General features: G+C 40.7%; 2 protein-coding genes across 3 annotated transcripts; both read left to right on the forward strand.

Moving 5' to 3' along the window:
- The first annotated feature begins 726 nt into the window (after nucleotides 1-726).
- LOC134286961 (uncharacterized) lies at nucleotides 727-4683 on the forward strand. The gene is made up of 2 exons (XM_062848674.1): nucleotides 727-3683; nucleotides 4204-4683. The coding sequence occupies exon 1, from the start codon at nucleotides 936-938 to the stop codon at nucleotides 3009-3011; it is 2076 nt and encodes a 691-aa protein (XP_062704658.1). The 5' UTR covers nucleotides 727-935; the 3' UTR covers nucleotides 3012-3683; nucleotides 4204-4683.
- Nucleotides 4684-5554: 871 nt separating this feature from the next.
- LOC109416264 (uncharacterized) lies at nucleotides 5555-8559 on the forward strand. 2 transcript variants are annotated; one of them, XM_062848687.1, is made up of 5 exons: nucleotides 5555-5969; nucleotides 6332-6517; nucleotides 7181-7342; nucleotides 7509-7748; nucleotides 8213-8559. In XM_062848687.1, the coding sequence occupies exons 2-5, from the start codon at nucleotides 6395-6397 to the stop codon at nucleotides 8489-8491; spliced, it is 804 nt and encodes a 267-aa protein (XP_062704671.1). In that variant the 5' UTR covers nucleotides 5555-5969; nucleotides 6332-6394; the 3' UTR covers nucleotides 8492-8559. The 2 variants fall into 2 exon arrangements, with proteins under 2 accessions (XP_062704671.1, XP_062704665.1); XM_062848681.1 differs by having other exon boundaries at nucleotides 5555-6517.
- The last annotated feature ends 4121 nt before the right edge of the window (nucleotides 8560-12680 follow it).

Raw genomic sequence — 12680 nt, forward strand, 5'->3', positions numbered from 1 at the left:
TGAAATTATCTAATTTGTTGACTATTGTCTGTTGGGGTAGTACACACTTAAAATTTGATCACGAGCTCGGCAGAAAATATTGCCGAGCTGCCACGGTTAAATACTGTTTTACTGAGAATTCAGCAAAAATAATGGCATTGCTGAATTTTGGTTCAATTTCAATCTGAAATTTCGGTTCGATCTTTATTTTTGCTGAAAAACGGCAACACTGAAAACCGAGCGGCAACGCAAAAAACAGTTTCACCGACCTCAGTTCATTGTGCGCCGAAATCTCGGTTCTAGTCGTCATTTTGCTGAATCTCGGTTGTTTAGTTGTCATCCGCCATATTTGTTTTTCAATTTGTGATTTGTTTTAGTGCGCAAAGTATTATTCGTGAAAAAAGTGATTTTGAGGATGGAGCAAATGCTGGAAATACTGAAACAGGAAGACGTAAGATTGTTCAACATATTCAGTAAGTATTCTACCATTCAATTTATCTTATTTTAGTGAAAATGTCAAGTTTAACTTGCTTCTTCTGCCATGAAGCAGTGGTGGGATACGTAGAGGAACTTCAGCGGCACATAAACAATCACATCCGGAATAAAGATTTTGTTCCGGATGGCGTTTTTTACGACTGTCTGGTCTCAAGATGCAAATTAAGATATGATCATTTCAAATCTCTGAAAAGACATATCATTCAGCAGCATCACCGCCCTTTTCCAAACAATTTTCAAGTTGAAAATGAAGCCAGGCTGCTCTTCCGGAGCCGGTCGAAAAGAAACGTAAACTTGATGATGACCCGTGCACCGCGCCAGAATCTGCAGCTGAAACCGATAAGCCTGGTGAACCGGTTCTAAATGATAGCATTTCTTTGGATCAAATCAAACGAAGTGTCGCCCTTGGGATTTGTCGGCTGAGTTCGGATGTTTCGTTACCACAATCAAAAATTGCTGAAATGACCAGACTTTGCGAAACGTTGGCCCAAATGCTCGGAGAGTATTTTCAGGACAATGTGAAAACATTTTTGAAAGACCACGACATTGACCAGGAATCTCCAGAAACGATCGCTTTGTTGAACCAGTTCCACTTGCCTAGCCTATTCTCTAACGTCTCAACCTTATCAAAACAAACTAATTTTTTGAAAACTTTGGCGATCAGCATCCCAAATCCATCTGAAAAGATGCTCCAAACACGCGAGGACATTCGGCATGTCGATGGCATTCCTAAAAAGGTTGCAGTAAATGAGACTTTTTCGTACATACCGATTATAGAAACATTGAAGCTTATCTTCAGAAACCCTGACGCGAGACGTCTGTTGAATGATAGCGAACGCGAAGATTCATCTACCAAAGAGTATTCAAGCTTTCGGTCGGGTGAAACCTATCGAAACAGCGAATATTTTAAACAATATCCAGATGCAGTGCGACTAAGTATTTACCAAGATGATGTTGAGCTAGGGAATGCCCTAAGTTCTCGAGCCGGAATAAATAAAGTGTCTGTTGTGGATTTTAAAATTCAAAATTTTCCGCCGAAATGGAACAGCTCCCCAAAAACAGTTTTCCCTCTTATGTATTGCACTTCCATTGATGCCAAGAAGCATGGATATAACAAAATACTTAAACCTCTCATTAATGACCTGAAAAAGCTCGAGGAAGGTGTCACCGTCTTCTATGGAAATGAAAGTTATACAATTCGGGCAGTTGTAACCATGTTTTGTGGTGACACGCTGGCTGTTCACGAGATCTTCGGACTACTTGGACCAATGGCCAATTTCTTCTGCAGGATTTGTACAATACAAAGAACTGCTTTCCATCAAAATCCGTTCGAAAACTTTTCTTTGCGAACCAAGGAATGGTACGATCAGAATTTGGATATGGTTAAATCTGGAGCAATTACTCCTTCCGAATGTGGTCTAAAACCTGGGGGATGCATCTTGAACGAGCTTAGAAATTTCCACACCACCGAAAATTTTGCACTCGACACTATGCACGACATCGCAGAGGGCTTGGTTCCCTTAACTGTTCAACTCGTGTTGAGCCACTACTACAAGAATAAGGAATTGGGTATCACAGCTGAATTTATCAACCAACGTATACATTCATTTGCCTATGGCTACATTGACAAAAACAATCGACCGTCAGCAAATTTCACCAGCGAAATGCTTTCAAAACCAGCAGCACACAAGTTGAAGCAAACAGCCGCACAAAATTTGCTACTGCTCAGAGCGTTTCCGTTTTTGTTCGGACATAAGGTCTCCGCCAACTGTGAATATATGGACATGATAGGCCATTTGATTAACATCACGCGAATATTAATGTCCACAATTGTGTCAGAACACATGTTGGCATCTCTAGAGGAGCATATCAGACTGTACGAAGAGTTATTCTACAGTAAATTCAAACGGCGGATCAACAAGAATCATCATCTCGATCATTATATACTGTGCATTAAAAAGAGCGGAAATATGAAACAGTTCAACTGTCTAGTTTTTGAACAAAAGAACAAACCGGCTAAAAATCAATCATCTACGTGTCGAAACTTTAAAAACATATGTAAAAGCCTTGCTCAACGGCAATGCTTCAAAATGATCGTAGATGTACTCGACAACCCATTCCGAGATAAAACCAGTTATAAAGGTGGTAAAATAGTTCTACGTGAACATTGTCGTAGTCAAAGATTCTTGGATGAAACATTGGTACAAGTGTTCATACCGAAGTCCGTCACCATCAATGGAATAGACTTCCGACCTAATCTGCTAGTATGCATCCGAAACTACGAGAACGAATACTATCCTGCATATGGTATTATAACTGAAATAGTTGTGATAAACAGCAAAATAAATTTTCTGCTGAAGCTATGCAAAACGAAGACATACAACAGTTTCTTGGAGGCATACGAGGTTTCAGTAGAAACGGATGAAACATTATTTCTCCTAGAACAAATTCATACTCATACAACTTTCGCTTTCTGGACCTCTCACGGAAATAGTCTGAAGTTTATTTCTCGACGAAACTACTGTCGAGATTACTAAATGTATGTTACACTTCCATCGTTTATGTATAAAATATAGTAACACAATTTATTTCAACAGTCAAAGAAGAGATAACAGATGTCGAAACGTTTTCCTTGCTCGACAATGCCGATTTCAAGAGACTCGAGCTAACGACGAAAATGGTGAAAACCATTCAAAAGTATCAAAAACTCCTGGAAAAAGATGCAGTAGCCGAAGAACCGGAAGAGCAAGATGACGAACAACTGACCGAAGACCGCAATACGGATCACTCGAAATCGATCAATGGAAACAAACAAAACTCAGTTTTTCTTGAGCAGGCATGTATTATTACTTTCAAAATTACATTCATCTTACAATTATGGGTCACTCTTCCAAATTTAAAAGATAATTACTTTTCATACATACGTTTGTATCAAAACGCAATTCTTTCATAATAAAGTAGAAGGTGGCCTATGACTGCGTCGTAACTTTATAGTATCAAATAAACAAGACGATGTTTAACAGGATCGAAATCGTTTTTTATATAACTATGTTTACTTTTCAGGAAATCGACGTTGGACTAATTCTCACCGAGACACCGAAAGGACGCGAAATTCACGAAACTTTGGCTACCGGGACTAAACCAAACGACAAAATGATCACAAGTATTACGCATATTATTTGTGATTATTTGAAGTCTACCTACGGAGTGTGAGTATTACAGTTTTTTGCCATGCGCGTCATGCTTCCAAGTGTACGTATATCGCCTACATACTATTCAATATCATATGCGATTGTGTATTGACTGGGCTATCATGTTAATGACGTAAAAGAAATTGATAACCAATAAGTAGCTCGACAAAATTCTGAACACATAAGAATCAACCTTTAAAACTAAAATTTTAAGTAAATAAAAGACGATTTCCTTCACGACAAAGTAGTATGTAAACTCAAGAACTCATTTGTAAAAGAACGGCTAGCTGCACACCTGGCTTCCAATAGTTTTCACATCGTTTTCACAGATCGTGCGAGAATAAGTTTATTTGTTTATTGCAATTGTCCGGAAACACATTTTAGAATATCAGTTAGGCCAGCTAAGAGAAATACTGCCGTGTGCAGCATAGTTGTCCCATGTTAATAGGGATTCCCATAGAACATGGGACAACTATGCTGCACACGGCAGAATATTGAATTTATGTTCACTATCTATTTACTCTGAATACAATTCCAGGAGACCATCCACTTTCTACAAAGAGATGCTTGCACGCTCCTTGATTAAAACGTACCCGGTTCTATCGTCGACAGCATCGGACATTCCGCACGTAAGTTTTACCAGCTTCTTGTTATTTTAAGAAAAAAAAAACACCTAGAAACCTTTTAAACTTTAACTTACTTCTTCTGAAAACAAATCCAGTTACAGACCGCGCGCTTCTGTTGCAAATCATACACGATTATGTCTATCGCAACCATAGACTGGCGAATCGCATCATTTTCACAAATGCATGAACGTACCTAAATGTACTACCTACCACTATTTAACGAAGCGGAAATTCTAGGTACATATAAACTTTCACGGAACACCTTTCTATCTCATTGCAAACAATTTAAAAAATATTGTAAAATTTGAACCAAGTGAAAGTTTTGTTCGGATTCGCCAATCTATAAATCGAATACATCACACAAATTTTCATCTGTCACAACATTCTACCACCCACCAGAACACCCTTTCGTGCCATTTCAGATTATCAAATTTTCAATACGGCAAGGTGTTAAAATAAACTTTCAAAAATATATATTTTTTATGCAATAAAAACTTTAATCTGCGGGTTAGGGAATTGCATGGAATAACAGAGTATAACAGAAAAGTTAACATTATTAAGTTTTTACTTTATCTCTATTAAAGGCATAATTAGTTATTTATTTAATTGAATACGCCAAATACAAATATTGTTATTTAATCAAACGAGGTTTTAATTTGATTAAAAGCTTTAAACATTACTACCTAGGTTAAGCCATACCGTACATTTTGAGATAATAATTAGTTTTCAAATGGCACGAAAGGGTGCACAGGTGGCCTTTCAAGCATCAAAGTCAAGGGAAGGTTCATTTATTACGTCCATCATTTTTCGGGATTTTTAACCCCCCGGCCCCCTCCCCCTCTGTCACGCTATTTCCCTTTACCTTACACACGTACTGTCACACTTTCCGGGACCTCCCCCCCCCTCCCCCAAATGTTGGACGTAATTTATGAACGATCCCCAAGATCAAAGTAAACAGCAGTTGAAAGCCAACCCCCTGATTATAGACACTTAAACCATAGACTTGCGGATACATTATTGAGCAATATGTTGTTAGCAAGGATTATAGTGTGTTTTACCATGAATGTAGAGTGCACCGAGTGAATTTTAAGTAGAATGAATGAGACGTCATACATTCCATTATCAGGATTGAAATCGTGACGTCATGCTTGTTTGGTTACACAAACTACCAGTTCGTTTAAGGCTTTTTATGGCATCATCAGCATCGGCAGCCATGTTGGATATGAGCCTCAAAATTTCAAAGTGATAATTCTCTCAAAGCGAATATTCGTATGAAAAAGTATCATCCTATATGCTCACTCGCAGTGATTGCGATGATACTTTTTCTGCTGCGTTGCTGCAGAATTGACAGTTTTTTATCACTTCAAAATTGCGAGGCAAACAATCATTGAAAAGCAAAAAGTCAATGATTCGTTTGAAAACTTAGTGATGCAGTAAGACACCTTAACTACAGTTGTCTACGCCTCCGCGAGTCTATGGTATCCATAAAGTCTATACACTTGACAAATGATCACAACAGTGTTGTTTACCGTTTCGCCACAGTTACATAGCTAGGTCTAATAATTTTGCAGTTTTCACACATCTGTGTTTAAGACATGTTTAGTGAAATTTCTCGACTGAACCTTTATTTAAAATTAAAAGCTATCTGGACTCTTTTGCGCTGCACTTGGGTTTACAGGTGAGGAAATGTACTAATCGTGTTATTAATACGTTACACAGCGTTAAAAGAAACATTAGTCCTGTTCAACGATGCAGGTTGAACTTGCTCGAAGTTGTTGCATCTTACTCTTACCCATTTGTCATCAAACGGGTAAGAGCGGGATGAAGCAACTTCGAGCAAGTTCAACATACGTCGTTGAACAAGACTGTTATTTTGAAACAAAAAAAAACGATTATTGTAACGTATTTAAAAAAAAATCTAAAAACGATATCTTACGACTGGTCTTCTTTGGGACAATTATCCTAATTTAAAACTTTAATTTTGCTTTATGTTTATAAAATTATTTACAACGCTCATCTAAAGAGATTATTATTGTTTAGGCGCTTTGGTTCCACAAAAACGGGCGTGGCGATGGTCGGCATGCTGGCAAAATTCATTACAGAATGGAATGCCTTGCTAAGCAGTCCGACAGCCGAGTATTCATCCGGCAGCGTGGATCCGAACAAATGCCGCAGACTTCAGATGCAACGGAGCATGGTCAGGATGTAGCAAACATCGATGAACTGGTAATACAATGATTCCATAGCAATTGGCATGTCTGGTGGAGTACTACATTTATAGTAATCAGTTAGATTTTTGTATGGCTTGATACATTCTACATTTTTGCAATGAAATGGAGCAAACAGCGTGGATATTGAGATATAAGTACACAGGGTCAACTATTAATACCTGGATTTGATGATTTTCGCTGTCTCAGCAAATCTTTGAATCACTGTGTTGTTTACGAGTCAAGCAATTGAGAATACAATAACAAAGTGATCTTAACCTGTGCTTAAAAAGTTGCAAAATAGAAAGAAAAGCATACTACCCACGCTGTTTACACTATTTTATTACGGAGAATCCAGCATCTCGCCAAACAAAAATCCTCAACACATTAGGGGTGATGCACAAATTATGCCACGCAATAATCGACCTTTTTCAAACCCCCCTCCCCCCTATGTCACACTTTTTGTATGGGACCTCAATATTTTTTGTATGGGTCGTCACTTTCTGCTAAACCCCCCTCGCCTTAAAAACGTGACGTAATTTGTGTACGGCCCTTTACTGCAAATCGAGTGCTCAACCAGACATATTACGATTAGAGACGAATGCTCCTTCAGAGTAAAGTCTCTATAAACAAAAAAATATATTACGAATGCTTAGGAGTACATAATCATACTCTTGTTTAGGTAAACGAACTGCGTTTCATTGTGCCATCAGATCAGGAGAAAAGGAGAATTCTGGAGCTGTGGAAGCAAACATTAGTTCGACGGAACAGCGCCAGAGACGAAGGAACGTTTTGGCAATTCATGAAAGATTTTCCTGTTGTATCTTCTTTTGGCGGAGAGTTGGTATGTAATTTAAGCAATTCAATTATTCTATAGAACTATATTTAGTATCAAGTTATTTTTTTTTCTTTTTTTCTTTTGAGATTACGATCAAATTTTATTATAGTAACAACAATCAAACGCGCGTTACCGATGAACACTTACTTAGTTATATTTATTTCTATTCCAGATTTCTCTTGAGTTTGAGTTGTTGAAGTCAAATGCATGCTGTTTCGAAGATGCGTGGAATATCATCGAACCGAAAATTCTGGATCAATTCCGAAACGTCCACAGGTACATCAAGAACGATGTTCTTAAAGTCCTTGCCGTGATCCGTGAGAAAAACCCGAGTCGCGGTGCTAAACGGACCCGTGAGGAAAGCGAGGCACGCAAATTGAACCCGCTACACGGCATCATCGATTGGATTGATGTAAGTAATGATAACATTCAAATACTATTTTCATATTGAAGAAATGGCGGCTTCGGTATTTTTTTACCTGTTATCGTGAAGAACCCTAGCGTATTAAATTGCTTTTTTCTCTCTCATTCTCTTTGGTGAGAATCAGCGGGATGAAAGAGGGAGTAAGTACCCCTTCTTCCATCCTTATCTTTGTTGTGTTTATTTAGGAGAGTGAGTAAGATACTTGAAAAAGCTGCTTACGCTAGGAAGTAAATGAAGTCATCGTGATTGAGTTTGTGGTACCAATACAGCCTTATGTCATTTACCAAACTTGAGCGTTTCAGTTTAGTTCATATATGATAATTTGTTAGGGAACTGCAGAAACCGTCATATTTTATTGGGTCTTCTAAACTACATACAACATAACGTGTATTTGAAGGCCTTTTTGCCAATTAAATTGAAAATGCAATAAACCTCATGCTCTTTTGTTTTAGCCGGAATTGGAAATCCCAACAACCGAAGTCCCTCTCATCTACATCGTGGAGAAGTTTTTCGAAATCGGTGACTGCTACTTGGTCTGGAACGACATCACGATTAATGTTGGAAAAGACATCCTGGCTGCCTTCATCCTACTGTGCAAAGCCTTCACAGTCTTCAACGTAAAATGTTGTGCATCCGACAAGCTTTTTTATTCTTTCTTTTATGCATTCTGCTTCAAGTTGGAACCACTCAGTACCACAAGCAACAAGTTCCTTGATAAACTTATTGGATGAGTGAGTAATGGTTGACGATTTGAAGCATCCCTGAGTATTATTGATTAAATATATGCCGTCCGGCAATGATTTCAGTAATAGGGTCTGTCCATAAACCACGTGGTCATTTTTTTGGGACTTTTCAACCCCCCCCCCCCCCCCCCGCGTGGTCATTAGTCCATACAAAATTTTTTATTAGTCCATACAAAATTGTCATTGGCCGAACACCCCCCCCCCTAATGACCACGTGGTTTATGGACAGCCCCATAGTGCATATTATCACTATACATATATAAATTCGATAAGAGAAATAACTACTTTGGCTGTCACAATTATCATTTATTCTTAATTTTAATCACCAAAAACGTTTTTTTAACCGAGCGATACGGCATTTTATTTTTTGACTGTTTTCAATTTTTGCCGAGATGTCAGTTTTTTATACCGAGATTCTCAGTAAGAAACTTGATCTGTCATTTTACCACAAACCGAGATTTTCAGTAAGGAACAAACTGCCGAGATCTGAACCGAGCACTCGGCTGTGCAAATCTCGGCAATAATTAACCGAGATTCAGCAAATAAATCTAAGTGTGTAGTAAAGTAAATCTAGTGAAACTGCACTGGATTCGTCAGTATTGTAAGTGATAGTTAGCTGGCACAATGCTAATTTGCCTTCTACTTTCCTGACAGTATAACAGAGTATAACAATTAGCCACAAACCACTCATTCACTCATGAATTCTTAACACCTCGGTGCATGCTTACAGATTTCGTCTCCGTCCTTTCGTAGTGTGTGGCCGACCCACCTCTATTTACGTTCTCGAATTTTTGTTGATATTGGTGTCTGATGGCATCATCGATGAAGCTGTCCGCATAAACCACAGGTTGATGAAACCTTGCAGCTTCTGTGTAGTCTCCGCTGATACACACCATGTCTCGTTGAAGGGTCTTGATCGGTGCTCCTATGTCGATCTCGGTTCCGCTATGTGGATACCAAGATATTGAAAGTCTTCGACCTTCTACACTGCTTTCCTTTCAATTGCCATTATTCACCAAGTTGTTGTTTTGATAGCACGTAACTCAAAATAACAACCGTTCTTTTACACTTGGTATTATTTTCACGGTCTTGGTTCGTCGATACCAAACCCAACCAGTTTTCTAATACTGGAAGCAGCTCGTACAGAAATATTGTCAGTAGACCGTACGGTCGTCATCAACTTCAGGGTTTATTTTTATTCTTCAATCACTTAACCTAATTAACAGCTCTTTTGTCCACTAGGGCACTAAGTGAGCGATTCCAATTGGAAGCTGTACTTACACTTTGTACACAGCGCCTAAATGTGTTTTATTCTAATTCTACTATATCGAACTGGTTGCCGTTGCGCTGCTTTCACTTTCTACCCTATCATGGTAGAATGATGAGCACGAGGATGTTGATGTGTGGCTGTTGATTGTTCCTTTTTCCAGTCCGATTTGGGGCCCATTATGGGTAGCCGTTCGCCGATGTCCAAGTATCCGGGTTCATTTGAGCCATAGGCTCAGAAGAGGGTCAGTGGCAGCTGCTCTCAGAAGGAAAAAGCAACTGACGAAAGTGCCGGGGTGGGATCGAACCCATGACCATCTGCTTATGAAGCAAACGTGTGACCAACTGCGCCGTAGATGGTACGCAACACCTTCCGTTCGAAAACTCCAAGGGCGCGTTGGTCCTCTGCACGTAGGGTCCATGTTTCGTGCCCATAGAGGACGACCGGTCTAATCAGCGTTATGTAGATAGTTAACTTCGTATTCGATCGTTGAGTTCTGCGGAGTCCAAAGTAAGCACGATTTCCTGCCACAATGCGCCTCTGAATTTCTCTGCTGGTGTCGTTGCCGGTGGTCACCAGTGAGCCCAAGTACACGAATTCTTCAACCACCTCGGTTTTATCACCGTCGATATAAATTCGGGGTGGCGGGCGCAGAGATTCCTCCCAGGAGCCCTTTACCATCATGTACTTTGTCTTCGACATATTAATGACTAATCTGATTCGCTTGGCTTCACTCTTTAGTCGGATGTACGTTTGCGCCATCGTCTCAAATTTTCGAGCAATAATATCAATATTATCAGCGAAACCAAGCAGCTGAACGGACTTCGTGAAAATCGTTCCACTCGTGTTTATGCCCGCTCTCCTATTTACACCCTCTAACGCAATGTTGAACAGCAAGCACGAAAGACCATCACCTTGCCGTAACCCTCTGCGAGATTCGAAGGGACTCGAGAGTGTCCCTGATACTCGAACTACGCGCATCACTCGATCCATCGTCGCCTTGAACATTCGTATCAGTTTATCCGGGAATCCGTATTCGTGCATAATCTGCCATAGCTGTTCTCGATCGATTGTATCATAAGCCGATTTGAAATCGATGAACAAGTGATGTGTGGGCACGTTGTATTCGTGGCATTTCTGCAACACCTGGCGGGTGGCTCATTCGCTCTCGTACAGTGTTGCAGCATTCTCGCCCATGCTGCCTTCTTCTTGTTTTTAAACTGTTCACATTCGCTGTCGTACCAGTCGTTTCTGTGATTCGGAGTCGCGAAGCCTAGTGCTGTAGCCGAGGTACTATCTATGGCGGATCGGATGTCCCTTCAGCCATCTTCAAGTGTAGCTGCACCAAGCTGCTCTTCCGTTGGTAGGGCCACTGCTGCGCGTAGTCTTGAGCCACTTCTACGTTATGCAGCTGCTCGATGTTGAGCCTTCTACTTCGACTTCGACGCGTGGTAATAACCGTTGAAAGTTTTGAGCGCATGCATACAGCTACTAAGTAGTGATCCGAATCTATATTTGCACTGCGGTATGTGCGGACATTGGTTATATCCGAGAAGAATTTACCGTCGATTAGAACGTGGTCGATTTGGTCTTTTGTTTGATGGTCGGGTGATCTCCAGGTGGCTTTGTGGATATCTTTGCGGGTTAAGAAGGTGCTTCGGACTACCATACCACGGGAGGCTGCAAAGTTTACGCATCGCTGGCCGTTATCATTCGATACGGCGTGCATGCTGTTTTACCAGATTACCGGTCTGTACATTTCCTCCCTTCCTACCTGCGCGTTCATATCGCCGACAACGATTTTCACATCACGCGGCGAGTAACCATCGTATATTTGCTCTAACTGCGCGTAGAACGCGTCTTTCTCGTCATCAGGTCTCCCTTCGTGTGGGCAGTGGACGTTGATGATGCTGTAGTTGAAGAAACGGCCCTTAACTCTTCACATGCACATCCTTGCGTTGATCGGCTGCCACCCGATCACACGTTGTCGCATCTTGCCCAACACTATAAATCCTGTTCCCAGTTCATTGGTGGTGCCACAGAAGGTAGCCGCTCGATGTCCGCTTTTCCACACTTTCTGTCTAGTCCAACAAAGTTCCTGCAACGCCACGATGTCGAAGTTGCGGGGATGTAGTTCGTCGTAAATTATCCTGACACATCCTGCGGAACCTAGTGACTTGTAATTCCGTGTTCCAAGTTTCCAATCGTAGTCCTTATTTCGTCGCGTGGGTCCTTGACGATTGTATCGAGTCGTATTTTCTCCAATGTTGTTCACAAAGGGGATTTTTACGGGTGGCTTATTGGGCCTACGCCAACACTCTTATCTCGCCGGAGGGCCATCGTGTCAGTTCTGTTTAACGTCCCAACCAACACTGGGACGATCACGCTGATGGGGCTACCACCTTGGATCTAGCTGTGGGGGGAAACTGTACCAGTACCAGATTCCTCTGTCAATGGAGGATGGATCAGTCGAGGTTAGGATACACGATCTCCGTCTACGAATCTTCAGCAGGCATCACTGAAGGCTGGAGAATGGAGAAATTCTGTCGATTCGAGATGGAAGGACTTTTTCCCCGGCGTACCGAACGGGATAAGAGTTCTCCGGATGAAGCTAAGGAAATCTATTGCATCCCACGTCAACACTGCCAAATAAACGTACACTACACACAAAGCTGTATGCCGGATCACGGTGTACAGAAGGTGATGGTGATATCATAGACTAATATCAGGACCTCGAAGTATCAAAGAGAACCATTAAATTTTGTGTGTCAAGTCCGGTACCCAATAATATTCATTAGCGTGTATTTTTCCCGTGTAAATTGCCTTTTGTGTAAATTATATTCAACGTGTTACACCGATCTGACAGTAAAGCACTAATCATAAACTACGTAATTGGGTACCGAGGATTGT

This window comes from Aedes albopictus, chromosome 1 (assembly GCF_035046485.1).
Source record: "Aedes albopictus strain Foshan chromosome 1, AalbF5, whole genome shotgun sequence".
Lineage (NCBI taxonomy): Eukaryota > Metazoa > Arthropoda > Insecta > Diptera > Culicidae > Aedes > Aedes albopictus.

Coding starts and splice junctions, on each gene's coding strand:
- LOC109416264 (XM_062848681.1), top strand. CDS start 6,395: ATGGAATGCCTTGCTAAGCAGTCCGACAGCCGAGTATTCATCCGGCAG. Junction 6,518..7,180: donor TAGCAAACATCGATGAACTG/GTAATACAATGA, acceptor ACTCTTGTTTAG/GTAAACGAACTGCGTTTCAT. Junction 7,749..8,212: donor GCATCATCGATTGGATTGAT/GTAAGTAATGAT, acceptor CTTTTGTTTTAG/CCGGAATTGGAAATCCCAAC.
- LOC134286961 (XM_062848674.1), top strand. CDS start 936: ATGACCAGACTTTGCGAAACGTTGGCCCAAATGCTCGGAGAGTATTTT.